Source organism: Lampetra fluviatilis, chromosome 28, assembly GCF_964198595.1.
Source record: "Lampetra fluviatilis chromosome 28, kcLamFluv1.1, whole genome shotgun sequence".
Classification (NCBI taxonomy): Eukaryota; Metazoa; Chordata; class Hyperoartia; order Petromyzontiformes; family Petromyzontidae; genus Lampetra; species Lampetra fluviatilis.
In genome coordinates, this window is record NC_136302.1 from 12478082 (window position 1) to 12498778 (window position 20697).

A 20697-nucleotide genomic window follows, 5' to 3' on the forward strand; every position below is an offset into this window, starting at 1 on the left:
GCATTCATATACGGTGCTTTTTCTGGAAGACTTAAGATGTTTCTTGTTCGTGTTTTTGTTTGTTGCGGTTGCACCCGAGTCAAGAGCCGAATGGCTCACAGGGCTATACCTAATACATGAACTGAACTGAGTTCACACTCCATATCTCTCAGGCATCTCTGTGCTGTTCTTCTTTCGTATGGCATTGTGAAAAGCAACAGTTTACTGTAAAGGGCCATTGCCCAAAACGTCGCCTATTATTATATTTTTTTTATCGTTTAAGACACACACAGTGTGGTTTAAACAGTGGGTGCTGAGTTATTGTGTTAATTGCCAACTCAACAGAATCACCACCAAATTAAAACATGACGTCATTTAACCCGACTTCACCTGCGTGACGTCATCCGCCCACTGACGCGACGTCATTCCCAGTGAATGTGGGGGAGGGGAGGGGGTAAACCACCCGGCGCAGATCGCTGCGCATGCGCACTGAACCCCCCTCACCCCTCCCCTCTCCCTCTCTCTCCGGTGAAGATGGCGCCAGCAGTGAGTCTCCTCGCTCCGCGGTGTCCCAGAATTCGCGTCGTCTCCCTCTCTCTTTCCCCCGCGTCCGCTTCTCCCGGCACTTGCTCGCACAGCCAGCGGGAGAGTATTCCTCACGCGGTCGGGCAGGCGGCCGGGCGAGTTGGCGGCGGGGGACCCGTCTCGTGGGGTTGATACGAGTGGAGGTGGTAGGCCCAGGCTGTAGGCCGCGTGGCACGGCGGTGTGGCGAGGTTGCTCCACTTCGCTCCGCGGGCAGAGGACGCGGACCCCTTCGAGGTTCTCCGATGTGGGGCTTCGAATGAGTTTCGCTTTGTAATTGAGAGCCGCTTATTGGCAACGCGGCCGCTGACTAAATCGGGTGATCTCGCCAAACCTCGGAGCATGGTTAATGCCTCGATGGAGGCATTAGGCCACCACGCACAATCGGATTGTGATGGCGCGCTTTCGTGTTAAGTTTTGGAACAGTACAGCTCACATTGCGCTGTACTGTACTTCTATGTCCGCGAGGTACCAATCCGGCGGTGCCTTGTGAATAACTCGCGCGATTCGGGAAGGCCCTCGTGCAGCAGTGGATTAAGGGCCGTGCTTACGCATGTATAGCACGCCTTGAGTGATCGTTTGAAGGTGACGCTGCCTTAAATTGCTTGGCGGAGTGTGGTTATGGACATTTTAAGTTGAGGGAAACTTTTTGTATGTACAGTATGTTGAATTTCTCTCGCACCGTACGTAGCCAACTGCGCTAATCGGAGGTGCGGTCACTGAACTAAGTGCGAGTTAAGTTGGTCGAGTTCCTGGTGTCGGCTTACCCACGTGGCTTTGAATCTTTTTTTTTCGGGCCAAATGGTCCCGGTGCCATCGAGGCCCGCGGAGTATCGAGGCAAGACCGCGGGACGGGCACCCTGAATCGTGTTTAGTCTTTACTTTATCCCACTTCTGCCTCACGAAGAGAGTACTTGGGCCATTCTTATGTGACTAATAACGAAGCAATCGATTAAATCGCAGTTGATAAGGTATATGGGCCCACGGTGCAGCCATGATATCGTTCATGTGGAAACTGATAATTGTGTCTTGTGGTCGATGCAAGGGCATTTCGATTAAATCCTAACACGGCTTGATGTTTTAAATACAGTAATTTTTGGCCTTTCATAATTACGTGCCTAACGTGTGCTCGCTCGGTCCTCTCTGATTCAGCGCTCTCACAAGAAGCCAGGGGTGCAGAAAACCAAGGGTGGTAAGAAGAAGAAGCTGGTGCTGAAATTTACGCTGGACTGCACACACCCCGTGGAGGATGGCATCATGGACTCGGCCAACTTTGTAAGTCCAAACACTGCTCTCCTCCACGCAGGCAGCCGTCAGCTGGGTGGCTGGTGGTGGTGGTGGTGGCGGCTCACGCCTGTAATCCAGCACTGTGGGGGGTGGGGAGAAGGTTTGGTGGCTCGCACGTGTTGCGAACCTTCCGTCCCATTGGCGTGGATGAATCGTGACCCTGGCTCGCCAGGAGAAGGCGTGACAGCAAAAACGTGGACTCCACCTGTTCGATCTCTATGGGATAGAGCGTTGTTTCCCCCTCGCACGCATGGATTCTCACCGGGCACTCTTGTTTCCTCCCGCATGTAAAACACTTTAATTGGCCAATAACACCATATTTAGAGGACCGCAGGTCTTTGTTAATTGTTTGTGCCGGCTATTGCATGGCTGCCTTGCTGCTTGCCAATGGTTCCTTCCACGTCTGAGTCCTCTTCGTGAGTGATTGAATACTGTACAAGTTATAAATTGGAATTATTGTTAAACCACGAACGTTCACCATCTACATTGTACACATTCGGAACGTACACGTTCATTGATGATTCTAAAGCGCGCCATATGTACGTTCATGCTGCTTGATTGGTGGTTGTGGGCTACTGCATATTCGTACAGAACATTCATTCCATAGATTCATACCCCATGTAGAGTGTGTCACACTAAAGGTAGAGGCACAGGAAACATGGTAATTTCTCGAACAAACTAATGCACAAAAGCATTTTAATTTTGTACAACATAATAAATCCCAATGAGGTTCACGTTATTACATAATCTTTACCTAAACAGTAAAGTAAATTCATTTCTATAAATGTTAGTCTCCATAATAAAGTATTAATGTTTGTAATTTAAATTAAGTAACATTTTAAGACACTTTCATAGCTGAGTTCAACATTGCTGAAGGCTCTCCACATTAAATTACACTTCTGATTGGTTTGGGTCGGAGCAATGAGCAGACTCCACTAAAATCCTGGGTTAAAAATCGGGATTTCAGTGCCAGTTATTAAACCGGGTTGTGTAATGATTTGATTACCTCGGTTTCGTAAAAAAAAATACTGCACAAAAAAACTCAATTACATTTTATTTCTATTTAGTTGGGCCGATTTCAGCTGAGAGAATGATTTTTTATTTTCTTCCATGTGTGATGGAACAGATCCATAACAGAGTGCAGGAGAGAGTGCAGCAGCAGCTTTCTCCTGTAGATAAGTGGAGATTGGAAGAGATCTCGGACCTATTTCTGTCACCTGTGGTCCATGCTCGACCACGCAGTGATACTGTTCTGCAAATTCCACTGAGTTTGATGTCACTGGTAGCACAATTGCAATAAAATGATGTAAAGAGATCAATTTTGTTGGGGGGGGGTAACTTGTGTAGTAGTTATAGCAGCTGTGAGGGTTGCGGGGTGGCCTGGTGTGGCGTTGTGGGGTGGTCTGGTGTTGGCGTTGTGGGGTGGCCTGGTGTGGCGTTGCGTGGTGGCCTGGTGTGGCGTTGCGTGTGGCCTGGTGTGGCGTTGTGGGGTGGCCTGGTGTGGCGTTGCGTGTGGCCTGGTGTGGCGTTGTGGGGTGGTCTGGTGTGGCGTTGCGTGTGGCCTGGTGTGGCATTGTGGGGTGGCCTGGTGTGGCGTTGTGGGGTGGCCTGGTGTGGCGTTGTGGGGTGGCCTGGTGTGGCGTTGTGGGGTGGCCTGGTGTGGCGTTGTGGGACGGCCTGGTGTGGCGTTGCGTGTGGCCTGGTGTGGCGTTGTGGGGTGGTCTGGTGTGGCGTTGCGTGTGGCCTGGGGTGGCGTTGTGGGGTGGCCTGGTGTGGCGTTGTGGGGTGGCCTGGTGTGGCGTTGTGGGGTGGCCTGTTGTGGCGTTGTGGGACGGCCTGGTGTGTGGTGCGGAGTGGCCTGGTGTGGCGGTGTGGAGGTGGCCTGGTGTGTTGCGGGTCATTCGCACGGCACTGAACGTGGCTGTGGGACTAGGGCCACCTTCCCTAGTCCAGTCTAGGGTGCTCTTCCCTAGCACCCATGGTGCGCTGTGTCACGGGCAACAGGAGCAGTTCCTGAAGGAGCGCATCAAGGTGGACGGCAAGACGGGCAAAGTGAGCGAGCACTCGGCCGTGACGGTGGAGCGCAGCAAGAGCAAGATCACCGTCTCCTCCGAGATCCCCTTCTCCAAGCGGTGAGGAGGGCGCGCACTGTCCCACATGGACATTCGCACCCTGGGCTTAGAATACTTTATTTGTTGAACCCTAGGATACAAATATTACTCTAGAAATTACCCCCCTCCCCAACAGGGTCAGAATTAGGCTGGTTACTTAAATTACTCTGGGAGGAGTTGTAAATTTTTGTCAAACCCCAGGGTTTTAATTCTATGGGGATTAATTACCATTTCAGAGCACTGGCCTTGCAAAGTGGCAATAGCCTTTGTGCCGTCACTGCCTCAAATAAGTAACACTAGCTTTACTACCCGGCTTCGCCCGAGACTTGGATTCTTGTCTTGGATGAATTCACGGCCTACGCGGTGTGTGGGTGGGGGGGCTGCGTGACGTCAGCAGGCACACTGCGTGACGCTGCCGCATGCGGGTGACATCACAGATGTGAAGTCACCGCTCACTTGCCGTGCAAAATAGATCCATTATTGCGCCCCCCCCCCAAATATAAAAGTCTATTTTTATTCTTTTTGCTTTGTGTACAGTCTGGAAGCTACCCACATGCCACATTTTAAGTTTGCATGTTGGGAAGTATGTAAAACATTTTGAACAGACATATTCACAAATTTCCCTTTTTTATATATAGATGAAGTCATGTTTGGTCATTCCACCACTTGCTGAGGGCCACGCTATGCGGGTGACCGTGCGGGTTAGTTGACCTGTGCTGGTTGGTGAAGACGTGGAGCGTATGACGCTTAAAATACAATTGCCTTCGATGCACGGCCCTCCTTTGCCCACATCGTAGCACAGCCGTGCAGCAGTCTGACAGCCAGGCGTGCACCATGGGTCGACCGCGGTGTGCGAGGTCCCCACGGCGTTGTCCGTTGTGTTTGTTTGGCGCCGGCAGCGTGTGTGACGTACCTAATCCTGCCCCTCGACACCTTGCAGGTACCTCAAGTACCTGACGAAGAAGTACCTGAAGAAGAACAACCTGCGGGACTGGCTGCGTGTGGTCGCCGCCAGCAAGGACTCTTACGAGCTGCGCTACTTCCAGATCAACCAGGACGAGGAGGAGGAGGACGAAGAGGACTAAGCACTGGGCGTGCCCCCCTCGTTCCGCTCGCTGTCCAGTTGCCCGCGCAATGCCAATAAAAATGACTCGTGGAGTTTGAGACGGAGCCGTCTTGTGCGATTGCCTGAGCGGGCGAGGTTGTCCATGGTGCGAAAGATGTGTATACGTACATCCGGTTTAGTTTTTCTTGCCCGCACCTACGTTTTGGCGCAGTTAGCTATGTATGGAGCGAAAGAAGTTCAATGTGCAGTGGTTCATGCGCCGCGAAGCCGGAGATATTGCCCTCAGTTGCAAGTGGTCACAGGATTGGTCCTGGGCCTCCATAGGTCAACTCGGCCTTAATTCACATCAATGGGGCGGCCGTGGAATGACGCCACAGCGCTGGGTGTGGCGCCACGTGTTGCCATCACCTGTTGGCCTGTTGTGCTGCCATACGTGTGGGCATTGTCTTTGCATCGGGTGGTCGATCGACAGCCTGTAACTAATTCCAGGCCGCCCTCAGCACATCACGCCTGCCACATGGAAGAGTCTTTAACTAGAAAATGTCCCTGCAGGCATCTTGGCCACACTAATCGAGGGCTTTAGGGGGGGGGATGGTTTTGGACCTTGCGAGACTTTCTAACTTCAGTGCTGTACTCGGTCTCGTCGTCACTGAGTGTCTCCTGCTTAGCTGCTGCAGGTGACCAAGCTTTGTTCATGTGCAGCCTGCCCAAGGTAGTCAGTCTTAGAAAATATTCTCTTCCAATCACATTCCGACTTTTGGTAATTTGGATTATTGTGTACGGTGACTTGAACTGCAATGGCTATCACTTAATGAATCCTTAAATGGCGAAAATTTCTATAGGCGCATTTAATATATTTTCCTTATCCATATGGAGGTTTTGAGACAAGATGATAACCCCATTGAATAAAAGATGCGTCAATGTTACCCTCGGAAGAGGTGCAATGGGAACGCGTGAACTTTGAACCAGAACATCAACACCTTACATTGCGCGCACTGCCTGGTGAATTCAATTGCCCGACGCATTTACCCACCAACCCCAATTTTTAGGCTGGTCCATTTGGCTTCGTGAGAGATTGAAATTAACGTCCAGCATCCCCAGTCAGACTTCCAACGCTCCAGTTTCCTGCACACATGCGGAGTCTGTCCAAATGTATCCCCACATTTGCTTTAGAGTTCTAAGACTTGAAGGGAGGATCGCCGTTGCCGCAGAGTGATCCCAATCGAGTTATTGCGCGTTTATATGCCTGGCGAGCACAGTTTACCTTGCGTGTTTGTTTTGGCCTTGGGGAGACTGCAGAGAATCTGGAATAAACTCGCGCGGAGCGAGGGAGAGTTTACGAGTTCCACACAGCCACCCGGGTCGGTAATCGAACTCTGTCACGTGTCTGAGGCACAGGCGTTGCCACCGCCACTTTAGCGTCCATAATGGCACGGGGTACATTAATCTCGATTCGCTTTCAGGAACGTAACAGACACATCGGTATTTCAAATACACGCGCGTGTTTAAAGTTCTAGTACATTCCCAAGCACTTCACAGGCCTGACCTGCGTTTTTTTTCCATTCGCCCTTCATACCCACTGCAATGTTAAGTTTAAATATAGGCCGTAGTCGAGTCTAATTGCGTTAGGAAGCGTGAGTGGGCTTTGACAGGACGCGTGGCGAGACTAACAACCGAGTAGCAGCCAAGGACTGGCACGCGTCCGAGATTAACGTCCAGGAAGGGAGATTGAGCGATAGAATCGGCTCGTGTGCACGCCAGGATCAGACTTGATACTGCAGGAGGAATCCGGTGAGCTACAAACCTCTTTCACGGACGTCCAGTCGGGCAGTGAGAGATGATTGCGACGGCTCGGGGAAGAGCTTGTCAAGCAGTGGAGTGAGCATGTTCCGGTGGTGATTGTCGTGTACGTAATGGACTCACGTGACTTCTACAGCCGCTAGAGGGTGCTACATTCAACGCAATGAGTTTATTTTAACATAATCGATTCACGGAACGAATCATCGATTGCGGAATCGACCCATCGCTCGTGAGACGCAGCTCCGCCTGGCGGTGAGAAGTGGAAGAGGACCGCTTGGGGCGCGGGGCGGCTGGTGATGGATTCGGGGCTGATGAATGCATTACAGAGCAGATGGCTTAGAAATTCATTCATCGTTCATGCACTCGAGTCGTTCATTGTAAAGTCCGTGTGAAGGCCTCTTGTCCTTCCCCACACCTCGGATCAGCACGGTTGGCTACGTAGAGTGTGAACGAAGTTCAACATACACACAAGGGAGGCGAGGAAACATGGTTGTGGTGGAGCACTGTGTGTGGGTTTGAGATTGTGTGTGTGTTACAGGTGTGATGATGGTGGGAGTGTGTGTGTGTGTGTTACAGGTGTGATGATGGTGGGAGTGTGTGTCTGTGTGTGTTACAGGTGTGATGATGGTGGGAGTGTGTGTGTGTGTTACAGGTGTGATGATGGTGGGAGTGTATGTGTGTGCTACAGGTGTGATGATGGTGGGAGTGTATGTGTGTGCTACAGGTGTGATGATGGTGAGAGTGTGTGTGTGTGTTACAGGTGTGATGATGGTGGGAGTGTGTGGCTGTGTGTGTGTTACAGGTGTGATGATGGTGGGAGTGTGTGTCTGTGTGTTACAGGTGTGATGATGGTGGGAGTGTATGTGTGTGCTACAGGTGTGATGATGGTGGGAGTGTATGTGTGTGCTACAGGTGTGATGATGGTGAGAGTGTGTGTGTGTGTTACAGGTGTGATGATGGTGGGAGTGTCTGTGTGTGTGTTACAGGTGTGATGATGGTGGGAGTGTGTGTCTGTGTGTGTGTGTGTTACAGGTGTGATGATGGTGGGAGTGTGTGTCTGTGTGTGTGTGTTACAGGTGTGATGATGGTGGGAGTGTGTCTGTGTGTGTGTGTTACAGGTGTGATGATGGTGGGAGTGTGTGTGTGTTCCAGGTGTGATGATGGTGGGAGTGTGTCTGTGTGTGTGTGTTACAGGTGTGATGATGGTGGGAGTGTGTGTGTGTTCCAGGTGTGATGATGGTGGGAGTGTGTGTGTGTGTGTGTGTTACAGGTGTGATGATGGTGTGTGTGTGTGTGTTACAGGTGTGATGATGGTGGGAGTGTGTGTCTGTGGGTGTGTGTTACAGGTGTGATGATGGTGGGAGTGTGTGTGTGTGCTACAGGTGTGCTGATGGTGGGAGTGTGTGTTACAGGTGTGATGATGGTGGGAGTGTGTGTGTGTTACAGGTGTGATGATGGTGTGTGTGTTACAGGTGTGATGATGGTGGGAGTGTGTCTGTGTGTGTGTTACAGGTGTGATGGTGGTGGGAGTGTGTGTCTGTGTGTGTGTTACAGGTGTGATGATGGTGGGAGTGTGTGTCTGTGTGTGTGTGTTACAGGTGTGATGATGGTGGGAGTGTGTGTCTGTGTGTGCTACAGGTGTGATGATGGTGGGAGTGTGTGTGTTACAGGAGTGATGATGGTGGGAGTGTGTGTCTGTGTGTGTGTTACAGGTGTGATGATGGTGGGAGTGTGTGTCTGTGTGTGTGTTATAGGTGTGATGATGGTGGGAGTGTGTGTCTGTGTGTCTGTGTGTGCTACAGGTGTTATGATGGTGGGAGTGTGTGTCTGTGTGTGTGTTACAAGTGTGATGATGGTGGGAGTGTGTGTGTTCCAGGTGTGATGATGGTGGGAGTGTGTGTGTGTGTGCTACAGGTGTAATGATGGTGGGAGTGTGTCTGTGTGTGTTACAGGTGTGATTGTAGTTTGTGTGTGTGGTTGAGGTAGGGGTACCTATGTTTACACGAAAAGAACACGGAGAGAGAGAGAGCGTGGATGAGGAAGAAGAGGCGAAGCGAGGACCAGAAGGCAGAGAGAGAGAGAGAGGGGAGCGGGGGGGGAAGATAGGTAAGAGAGACAGAGAGAAGGGATATGTAGTGCGCGCAGAGAGGAGGAGAGGGAAGGGAGAGACGCCGCGCACGGCAGGAGAGGTGAGAGAGAGAGAGAGAGCGAAGCGAGAGAAGGAGAAGCGCGAGAGAGAGAGGTCAAAGAGAGGAGGAGGCGGCGAGGCTGGGCGTGCCCGTTGCGCGCTTGAGAGCCGCATAAGTTATGCAAATGAAGCGAAGCCCCCATCGCTTCACTCTCCGCGTCCCCGCTCTGCCGGCTCCCGAGAGCTCGAGTCGCCGCTGCGGACACCGCGGGCTCCCCCAGCCCGCTGCCTCCTCCTCCTCCTCCTGAGCCCTCCCCAGTTCCAGCGGGGCTCCGCACGGGACCCCTCTGCTCGCAGGCGAGGCGCTGGTGCCGCGTGTTGAGAAAGTCGCGCAGCCTGCACCGCCCTGCATCACCCTCCGCGTCGGAGTCGCGTCCGAGACCCGGGAACTGCGTGCGGGGAGAAGTTGCGGATGCGACGAGAGACGCGGGGAGACGGAGCGGGAGACGCAGACAGTTGAGTGGAGCGGTGGGGGAGAGACACCGCGAGACGGGAGGGAGAGAGAGAGAGTCCGAGTGAGACCGAGACGCGGGGACACGGGGACAGGTAGGGTGGGGTGGGGGTACTGTCGGAGACAGCGCTCAGGTGCAGAGGCGAGGGGTGAGCGGAGACGCGGGCGGGCACACGGAGACAGGGAGACACCCACGGAGACAGGGGGGAGACACACACAGAGACAGGGAGACAGGCAGGGAGACAGGGAAACAGACAGGGAGACACACACGGAGACACACACAGGGAGACAGGGAGACACACGGTGATCACAGACGGGACGTTACGGACGCCGATTCGTAGACACGCAAACGGACACGCAGATCGACAGCCACGCGGAGACGTGGGGGACGAGAGGCGCGCGGAGACGGAGAGAGAGAGACACGCGCAGACGTGGGCGGTGTGGGCACCATGTCGCCTTCCCGCTACTGCCGCTGGGGGTGCCCCTTGCCACCACTGCCGCTGCTGCTGGCGCTGCTGGCGCTGGGCGGGGGGAGCCACGCGGCGCGGCTCCGCTGGTTCGCCAGCGCCGACTGCGTGCGCGGGGACGCGGCCCTCGAGCTGCGCGAGGAGGCGGCCAACGTGGTCCTCACGGGGACCGTGGAGGAGATCCTCCACAGGGACCCCGTGCTGCACACCTACGCGGGCATGGTGAGACGCGGGGGGGCACACACGGGGGGGGGGGGGGGTGGGGGGCACACACACGGGGGGGGGGCACACACACGTGGACTCACGTGGACACACCAGGGATCTTGGTGGCGGGGGGCACGGGGAACCAGGAGTGGGGGGGGTCACGGGGATCCAGGAGTGGGGGGCACGGAGACCCAGCAGTGGGGGGTACGGAGACCCATCAGTGGGGGGTACGGAGACCCAGCAGTGGGGGGCCGAACGACGGAGCCGCAACCTTTTTATTTTGTTCCCTCTTGGCGGGCAGCAGAGGGTGGTGCAGCAAACTCCGTAGTTGTACTGTACTTCTGCGCGGCCTGGGTCTGTCCGTGCCCCCCCCCCCCACCTTCACCAAGCCGCACTGACCAGCGTGGCGAAGTATGGTCAAATACCTCACCCCCCCCACCCTCCCCTGCCTCCCGCACGGCGTGGGGAGGTCCTCATCCAGCAGTGGATTGACAGAAGGACAACGCCACTCTGTGTGTGTGCGTGTGTGGCCTTTAAAGGAACGCTGCTAAATTTAATAGGCGACGTTCCGGGCAATGGGCCCTCCTTCAGAGCGTCGATCGTCGTGGAAACGTGGAATTCTCCGGCGTGGAGAAGTCGTTGATGCGTGACAGATCAATCTCAGTCCCCGCAGGCAAAGTGACACGCTTCCATATTGAGTTGAGATGCATGTTCCGGTATAATAATAATTATTGCAAAAAAATGTTTCCGCAATTCTATTTTTGACGCCCAAACGAGCGCCTGTCCCTGCACCGACTCGCCAATGTTTATTTATTTATTAAAGATATCGGCAGTCACGGAAGAGATTTGTCCATGTGTGCCATCGCGTGCATCAGAGCGCAGACACGCGTGGGGTGAGTATGTACGTAGCCAACCGCGCTGATCGAAGGAGCGGGGGAAGGACGACGAACTAAACACTAAAAAGTCGTTCTAAATAAACTATGTTCTTGGTTCTTTCGGTAAAGTCACGTAGAAGGGAAGGAATAAAATAAAAGAATACAACTCTCACGACGTTTCGATTGCAACACAAGCAATCATCATCAGGTGTGAAAACCACAGCAAGAAAATTTGAAAAAAGTGGCGGTTCAAATTTCCTTGCTGTGGTTTTCACACCTGATGATGATTGCTTGTGTTGCAATCGAAACGTCGTGATAATTTTATAGTTTTATTTTTATTATTTTATTATTTCCCTTCTAAGTCACTTTACCGAAAGAACCAAGAATATGAATCCCTGCAGTCACGAAAGCTTTAAATCGAAAACTAAAGAAACGAGTTTGTCAATCTAAGTGATGATTTAAAAGTGCACAGCTCCAAGTGGCTTCCTAATAAGGCAAGGAAGAACGTTCCAGACGGCCGCGGAAGCGCATCTGAAAGCGACGCAGTGACCGTCAAGAGGCTCGTGGGATTTGGCAGGACGCGTCATTGCGAGACGAGGGACTGGTGATGATGGTGGTGGTGGTCCCGGTGGTCGAGACGAACAACCGAGTGGCAGCCAAACGAATGGAACGCGTCCGTGAAGAGGGATGTCGCGCTGATGAACTCGGAGGTTGCTGGCGACCACGGAGTGGCACCCACGAGGAGCTAAATACCCCCTTAGAGAGGACGTGCAGCCCGCGGACATGGAGCGGAGTGTCGCGTTCACGCGCGCTCGCTGTCGCGTTCACGCGCGCTCGCTGTCACGCTCGCTGTTGCGTCGCAGCCTCGATAGTGAGAGATCGCAGTAGCTTGGGGTGGGGGGGGGAAATCCTCCATCCAGCAGTGGAGAGATCATTAATGGCTGATGATAATGATGATGACGTTGACGAAAACTGTGTTCCAAGCAGGAGCAACAAAATGTGCAGCGTCGATCGCGACGAGGTCGCGCGCAGGGCAGCCACGGCGTGTGAGCGGTGCAGGCCACGTGCCCCCCCCCCCCCCCCACGTGGCTATCGTCATGGTGACGGCAGTCACGTGCCCCCCCCCCCCCCACGTGGCTGTCGTCATGGTGACGACTCGCCCACCAATTCAAACTCCCGCGTGGCCACGCTCCGGGATGAGAGGGAAGTCGTCTCTGGTCACGCGGCTGCGTCCGGTCTCCCTCGACGCGAAGTTTGATTCTTCATAACGATGATCGACAAACAAACACAGCAACAACAACAAAACCGGTTTGGAATCCATCCAAAACGGCATGGCCCGGCAATCGATTCCAGTGGAATGTTGGTGATGAATGCACCGAGTGGAGGGTGATGTTTGGCCTAATCTTCCACGCGCAGCAGACGTCTTGGAAGAGAACGGAGCCGTGCTTGTACTGTGCCCCATGAAACAACTGCCGGCAAAGAGAGAGAGAGAGGGAGCAGTGGGTTTAAGGAACTTGCTTCACTCTTCAAGCTGCCGCGCCGAGAGGTCGAATGGAATCGACGCCCGCTGACTTGCGAGGCACGGCGCGCTGGGAGCCCCTGTCGGGCCAGCGGCAGCAGCAGCAGCAGCCTCCTCCATTCGTTTCACGGCTCAAGAGGCGACAATGGTGATGTCCTCTTGGACATCTGTGAAATAAGAGCTTCATAGCTCATCGGATTTCTCCAGTCCGATGTTGACTTCTAAACACTTTTGTTTCATACGTTGGGGCAAACCCGGAATTAACCGGTTTGTTCCCCCGCCATGCGGTCACACGCAGTAAAAACAAACTAAGCGACTTTTAACAACCCCAAGTTGATTTGAAGCTTTCGTGACTGCAGGAATTACTCTTTGGTTTTAAGGCCTCGACACAGAGCCATTGGGTCTCTGTGTGTCTATGTTGTGTGTCTCTCTCTCTCTGTGTGTCTCTGTGTTGTCTCTGTGTGTCTATGTTGTGTGTCTCTCTCTGTGTGTCTCTGTGTTGTCTCTGTGTGTCTATGTTGTGTGTCTCTCGCTGTGTCTCTGTGTGTCTATGTTGTGTGTCTCTCTCTGTGTGTCTCTGTGTTGTCTCTCTCTGCTTGTGTGTCTGTCTGTGTGTCTCCGTGTCTGTGTTTTGTCTCTCTCTCAAATTTAGTTCTACTTGATGACGGTTGCTTGTGTTGCAATCGAAACGTCGTACAGCATTATTTATTTATTTCTACGTGACTTTACCGAGAGAACCAAAGAGTAACCCCAAGTTGCCACTCGCGGATTTTAACCCAAAAAAAATCCATCCCCGCGTCACGCGCGGCTCGCGCAACCTTCGCTCGGAGCGGAGGAGGAGGCGGAGGAGGCGGAGGCTCTAAACTCCGTACAGTGTCCCGCCAGCCCAGTGTGGGAAGCACACACCTACACACCAACAACAACAACAACCACTCAGCTGCGGTGACGGCACCACGGCGCTTGTGCCAGGCTAGGTGCACCAAGAAGAGGCGATGCCGCCAAGTGTCGAAGGCTCTCGCTGGAAGGTCACGTAACAGACGCAGGTGTCATGGGTCGACTGCGATGACTGGCAGATGCTCCCACCACCTGTGCACCGCATTGTGCAAACTTGTTGCGATTTAGCCACCCTCGTTGTTGTGAGCGTCGCTCCTCTGACCTCCGTTCTTGTTGGAGGGCGACTGCCTCCAACTGCCCAGCAGCAGCAGCAGCAGCGTCCTTCACGAGCCTCCTCCACAGAGGCCGATAGTGCACTACTAGAACCAAGCATATGCAAGTCCCATCAGCTCGACATCTGTCTGTGCCGCATCAGTCCATCTCTTCTCCAGCCCCAAACAGGCTGTTGGGGGTAAGTGCTGTTAGCCAGCACGGCACACGAGGGGTGGATGGTCAACACAACGCCCGGCCGCCTTTGTCTCCCGAGTGGCGATGTTTACACACCACACTAGGTACCGATTTGACGCCGAGTCGACCTTGGGGAGGCCCAGGACCGGTGCAGATAATCGTCACCGGTGTTGACTGTGAGCACGACCGCTCCCCACACTCTACCACAATGTACTCTCCTCGCTCTATACATGGCGACGTAACACTGGCGCTGTTAGAAACAGAGTCAACATCTATCACGCGCAATAAACCGTGGCGCCCGAGCCTTGGCTGTTGAGATGCTTCACGTTCAGGAGGCCCCGCCGGACCAGGGGCAAGTAAGTAAATAAACATGCGAGTGCGTTTTTATTTTATTGGAGAACACGACTCCGTGGTGTCCGGTTCGTCGTCGCTCACCCACGCTCCTCGATGGCAGCCCGCGACGTTTGCGTGCGGTCAGCGGCTGGCTCACGGTGACCGATTGCGTCACCCTCGGAGGGGGCATCGGTGTCACTCCGCGAGACTCACCTCCAGTGGGGCCCTCCGCACGGAGAGGCGAGTCCGCGAGTAATCTAAACAATTAAACTATTCCTTTATTTTACCAGGTAAGGCGCACCACTACACAGCTCTCTTTCAGAAGCAACCTGGCTATCACAAATGATGGCTCAACGAAGTGGCTTATCTCGTGGGAAATGTATGGTGGCCAAATACTCTAAAGGCGTGACGTTGAGTCTAAATGTGGAGGGAAAAGCCGGAGGGACCCGCAGAAAAATCGACGCGACCACTGGGAGAGAGAGCGAGATACGGGATCGAACCAACGAGCTTTTACATACCCGGCGAAGCAGTTAACATCTCGCCACTCTGCGTGTGTGTGCGTCCCCAGGTGCGCGTGTGGCGCTTCCTCAAGGGCCGCGAGATCCTGTCCCCGAGCGCTCTCATGGACGGCGGCCGCAAGGTGATGGTGGGCGGCTTCGGCGAGCCGAGCATCTGTGACAACCAGGTGTCGACGGGCGACACGCGCATCTTCCTGCTCAACCCCTCCGCCAACGAGCTGTGGCCCGAGCACCAGGAGCTGCTCCAGCTCAACTCGAGCCTCATCCGCATCTCCCTGCGCAACCTCGAGAAGGTGGAGCTCGCCGTGCAAGGTGAGCGACGCCCGGGCGTCCGCGCGTTCCGCCGGGTGCTCCCCCGCCACAAGGCCCACCGTCGACGGTGAACATGAATTAGTTCCATCGTCTGCACCGCACAGAGATTCATCACTTGAGGCCACCATGAGTTCCACCACCTGTACTACCAGGAGTGCCATCATCTCCACCACTCGGGAGGTCCACCATCTGTTCCACCAAGAGTTACATGACTCACACCACTAGGTGATCCACCACCCACACCACCAGGAGATCTATCACCCACACAACCAGGTGATCCACCACCCACACCACCAGGAGATCCACCACCCACACCACCAGGAGATCCACCACCCACTCCACCAGGTGACCCACCACTCACACCACCAGGAGATCCATCACCCCCACCACCAGGTGACCCACCACTCACACCACCAGGAGATCCATCACCCCCACCACCAGGAGATCCACCACACACACCATCAGGAGATGCGCTCGCTCTCTCGCTCGCATCCTCGGCCCCGTCCCCCCACGCGTGTTCCGCAGCACAGATGCCGTGGGTCACTTCTCAGCGGACAGCTGGCGCTGCTGTGCTGGGAATTTGAAAAATGTGTGCGGCAGCGTGCGCGACGCGCGGTACGTAGTGCGTGGATTAATTTTATTTTGGAAAGAGCGGTGCGGAGTTGACGGGGGTGGAATGTGTTGGAGGCCGGGCGCCGAGCAGGCAGCGCTGTGCAAGTCAATCACCTCCACGCACATTTCGATCACCTCGATCACCTTGCTCGCTCGCTTCACCTGACGGGGGGTATTCGGATTGACGTGACCTTCGATCCGTGATCCGGAACCCAAATATCCGAATTCATAGAGGATCGCAGAGCTTGGGCAATTGTTGGTAGCACCGGCTTCTTAGAAAGTGGCTGCTGCCTTCACGCTCGGACTGTGGTTCCTCCTCCCCCTCCTCGTGTCTCTGAGTCATCCCCTCGCTCTCTGGCATCCAGAGCGAGTGAACACTCTGCTATTGTTTTTTATATTATTATTATGAAGGGATAACAACGCGTCAGGAATGTAACTTACGTGGCCAGAACCGGCAACGCCGAGGGCCTGGGTTGGAACCCCGGTTTCAACCGTCCGCGTTTAAACCGGTTTCTCGGTCGTCACGAGTTGATGGCCTCGGCCCGGTTGTCGATGGCTGCACAAAAGTAAAACACCACTTTACGTTGAACAGTTCCAGCTCGGGAGAGTTGAATCGCTTCGTTTGCGGCGCGTTTAAAAACGCGTGTCGAAGCACGGAATTGCAGAGACCTCAGAAGAAGCTTTGTGATGTAATTTCCGGGGACCATTTTCCCACACGCGGTGGTGATGACGCTGCCGCTGCGCGCCGTGCGTCGATCTTTACTCTGGGACAAACGCGATTGTGAGAAACGAAGGAGATGGTCAACGGGCCTCTCTCGGCTCCGTGGAGCGTGGGGGTGGTGTGGTGTGCCAGGGGCCAGTCTCTCTCTCGCACCATCACTGCGGACCTCCCATGAAGTGGTTCTCAATGTATTCACCCCAGACGAACGATGGTGGTATTGAGGTTGATGATGAGTGGATCCTCCAACCGGGATTTTCGATTCTCGACCTCCGTCCGGATCGTGAGCCGAGGGCCACGTGCCGTCGCAGCGGTCCAGCTGGGCCACGTGACGGCGCGAAGCAGCGGCGGCGGCGGTGGCAGCAGCCGGCGCCAACACTGATCGTAAAAAAATAAAAAAACAACAAAAATCCGACTGCGGTGGGGCATTAATTTCTAGGGAGCGTTTCGTGTTCACGGCTGCAGATCCGGAGCCAGGGGAATGTCTCCGCCGCGGACGCTCTCGAGTCAACGCCGCAGATGGGAACCGAGAGCCGCGCGCTCCACAGCCGTGCCCCGTGGGGGGGGGGGGGGGGGGGACGGGGTGGGGGTGTGTGTCCAGCTGCCGGGCTATGATGAGATGGGCCTCGACCCCATCCCCTGCCAACCGCGCTAATCTACTGGCCCGTGCCCTGTGGATTGTTCAATTAGATCGATAGATCAATTTGAACGTGCAGTTTTATTCAGGGACTTTGTGTTGTTGTCTTGGTGCGGTCTGGGACTGTTGTTGTTGTTTTGTTGCCTTGCCAAAGCTTGCATTTGGTGTTGACCAATCGGCAGGAATTTTTGTACTTTTAAAATTTGAACATAGCTCTGTTTATTTATAGTGACCTGCTTACCTTTTTGTCTATTTTTCCCAGGGTGGGGAGGGTTAGTAAACACCTTGTTAAAGTTGCTCGTGTCGAGTTGCCGGTGACGAGTTGCCAGTGATGAGTTGCTCGTGCCGATGGCGCGTCTATAGACGTTGGCTGCATGGACGGTGCCATCTTCTGCCTCGGGGAAAGTTGCCTCCCCGTACCAGGCCCGGTGGTTTTGTAACAATTTTACTTTTTATCATATATTTACCCCACATTCTCTACATTGTTTTATTAATTCGCACGCGAAGTCTCGACCACCAAGGCACCTCCATACGCCGATGTAGGAGAACCCCAGGACAGGTTCACGTGTCACTGATGCTGGGCAGAAGCAAGACTGGGAACTCTGGTCGCAGGGTTTGCAGTGCAGTGCGCTTATTGCTGCGCCACCGCTCCCCACACTCGGACACACACTGACTGGCCAATATGTGGCCCAGTTGCAAAAAGGTGATGTGCTGGGCAAACTATGTATTGACAGGTTCATCAACCCACTTGCTTTACTGCCATCTACTTTTCCACCGCACAACTCAGCGGGGTTGTCAGTTTCCCAAATCTCTACGGAATCCACCAACCCTTGCCTCCAAGGCACCAGCTCACATACTTGTGCCACCACACCCAGCTGACAGCTGGTCAAATGAAGGAGCTAATTAGTAACTTAATGAGTGGAGTTAGTCAAGGGTTTAGCAAGTGAATGAGTGAAATGGTGAACAGTTGAATTAATCAATACTCGAATTGGACAATAAATTAGTGAAATGGTCAAGAGTTGACTGCAGGATTGATTGATTGAATGACGACTGCATGAGTTAACACAATCCCACGCTATACATCATGTACTCAATCACTCTGCCGTATCTGTGGGGTAGCTCTGTTTTTTTTGTATCTCTCCCTGTGTCGCCCTGTCTCTCCACTTGCCCCCCCATCTCCCCTCTCTCTTTGATAAAAATAAATCATCGCCGGGGGTAGAAGCGTGAGGGCCGACGCACGGGGCCCCTGGGGTTACTCGAGGGTCACGAGGCCCAGGCGACGGCTTCGTGGGGGGTCCCGATGGGCCCTGGGGACTTCGGGTTCTGGATCCCACGGGCCCCCGGGTCCTGGTCCCAAGGGGCCCGGTCCTGTGCTGCTTATGGCCAAATAATCCTGAATGCGATCGATCTCGTCCGATATCGACCAACCTCGTCTCAATTCAATCGCGTCCAATCCCATCACGGGACCTCCCTTGCTAATATCAAAAGATGAGAACAGGTTTTACTCTTTCTGGCAATAAAGCAGCTGTGTTCAGATGTTCAAACACCAAACAGAAACTTTTGCGAGGGGTAAAGTCTGCATGCACCACACGCAGTGCTTGTGGTGAACATGCAAACAGAAAAGCACGTGCTCTGATCGTAGGCGATGATGCGTTGTATTTGAAACCGATTGGTGCACACCAGAGACCGCTTTCTTTAGAGCCTAGTCTCACACAGTGTCAGAGGACGCCAAAAGGCGAACAGAAGAAAGATAACGCACTATCAGGTCTCATGCGATCTCATCCGATCTCCCAAGTTATGCAGGGTCGAGGCGGGAGTCTGCCGAGAGACGCCCCTGGGTGTCGTGGGCTGAGTCGTGCCTCCCTCCACTCTCACCCCCCCCCCCAGCCCCTCGTGGGCTGAGTCGTGCCTCCCCCCACTCTCACCCCCCCGCCCCCCTCGTGGGCTTCCTCCGGCTCCCTTCAACACGAAGCTACGCGGCCAATGAATGAAATTCATGAATGAAATTCATGAATGAAATTGGCCAAACGTCCAGAGATGGCAGGACTCTCGCTCCCGTCAAAGGAATGTGGAATTTCCACCACTCGGGACGGTCAAGTGGCAAAACCCCTCCCCGCTGTTTTCTCGCCATTAATAACGACCACAGTGCTAATGCAACGCAAGGCCTGGCACTCGGGTTGCCACCTGTCCGGGTTTGACTGACCGGTACATCCCGGGACTTAGAGGCTGTGTTCCAGTGGCCGAGATCTGTGGTACCCGCGGGTGTCGCTGTGTCGAACTTTACTCCAGGACATTGCGCAGTGGGTGCTGATAGACCTTCGCGCTGACCGAGGAATGCGTCCGGGCTTTGCTCTACACTGCGCTCAGCGTTAAAGGTGGCAACCTCAACCGTGACGTCCGCCGCGGCATCGTGGACAGCGTTGGGCGCCGCTGTCGCGCCCGTTCAGGCGGCGTCATCGCGGAGAGCGCAGCGACATCCTGGGGTCGTGGTGGTGGTGGTGGTCGTGGTGGTGGTCGTGGTGGTGGTCGTGGTGGTGGTCGTGGTGGTGGCAGCGGCGGAGAGCCATGGAGCGGGAGTTGGGGGTGGGGGCGAGTAAAGATTCGAATCATCGCGGGCACCGCGGATGGGATGGATGGGGTGGGATGGATGGGGTGGGATGTCTCACCGCGCTCGAGTTCCTGTGTGGGGTCAGAGGGGGCAGGAGACGAGGGGGAGATTCTACAGTCGGTGGGGGGGGGGAGGCGGTGGCCCCCACCTAGGACAGGTTTCCGTGGCGATGGAGTGAGGAGGAATGTCCGGAATCTGAGCTGTTCCATCATCGCCAACTTCAATGCGCGTGGCCAATTATGCCCTCTGCTCATAGCTGCACGCAGCCCAGTCATAGCACGGTGCATAGCGTGCACATAGCGTCCACATAGCGTGCACATAGCGTGCACATAGCGCGCACATAGCGCGCACATAGCGTGCACATAGCGTGCACATAGCGTGCACCCATCGCATCTACACGGTGCTCACGGCTTCTACACTCGAATAGAGTCATAGTCTAAACGCGTCACTCTCGATCCCTGATATCTAACAGTAAGTCTACTCACCCACTCATGCCTCCTAACTTCCCCCAGCCCACACTCTTCCATTCCAATCTGATCTGTCTGTCCGTCCATCCGCCGTGACCTAACGTTTCGGAGGACGCCCCTGCTGCAGGGCGGGGAGGGAGGGTCTCGGTGGTGTGAGCTCGCCGCGGCCGAGGGCGCAGTTGGCGAACGCCTCCACGCGTCGTGGTGACATCGCCACGCCGGGCGCCGGCGATTATTGACGTGAGACGTCACTCGCAAATCTGACAGCGCGGGGAGAGAGAGAGAGAGAGTAGGAGAGAGAATGAGAGAAAGAATGAGAGAGAGAATGAGAGAGAATGAGAAAGAGAATGAGAGAGAATGAGAGAGAGAGAATGAGAGAGAATGAGAGAGAGAATGAGAGAGAGAATGAGAGAGAGAATTAGAGAGAATGAGAGAGAGAATGAGAGAGAGAATGGGAGAGAGAATGAGAGAGAGAATGAGAGAGAGAATGAGAGAGAGAATGAGAGAGAGAATGAGAGAGAGAGAATGAGAGAGAGAGAATGAGAGAGGGAATGAGAGAGGGAATGAGAGAGAGAGAATGAGAGAGAGAGAATGAGAGAGAGAGAATGAGAGAGAGAGAAT

At 54.4% G+C, this 20697-nt stretch overlaps 2 protein-coding genes across 4 annotated transcripts in view; both read left to right on the forward strand.

The window, feature by feature from the left end:
- The first annotated feature begins 448 nt into the window (after positions 1 to 448).
- On the forward strand, positions 449 to 5124 carry RPL22 (ribosomal protein L22). Its single transcript, XM_078869797.1, has 4 exons — positions 449 to 525; positions 1715 to 1837; positions 3854 to 3981; positions 4901 to 5124. Exons 1-4 carry the CDS (start codon positions 514 to 516, stop codon positions 5043 to 5045), a joined length of 408 nt encoding a protein of 135 aa, XP_078725923.1. The 5' UTR covers positions 449 to 513; the 3' UTR covers positions 5046 to 5124.
- Positions 5125 to 9065: 3941 nt separating this feature from the next.
- AGRN (agrin) overlaps positions 9066 to 20697 on the forward strand; it is a 122889-nt gene continuing 111257 nt past the window's right edge. For all 3 annotated transcript variants that reach the window (XR_013639414.1, XM_078869771.1, XM_078869772.1), the window contains exons 1-2: positions 9066 to 10154; positions 14773 to 15034. Coding sequence is in view for 2 of the 3 variants with exons in the window: in XM_078869771.1 (XP_078725897.1) it covers positions 9915 to 10154; positions 14773 to 15034 (502 nt within the window). In the remaining variant the exon portion in view is untranslated. The remainder of the gene's footprint in view (positions 10155 to 14772; positions 15035 to 20697) is intronic.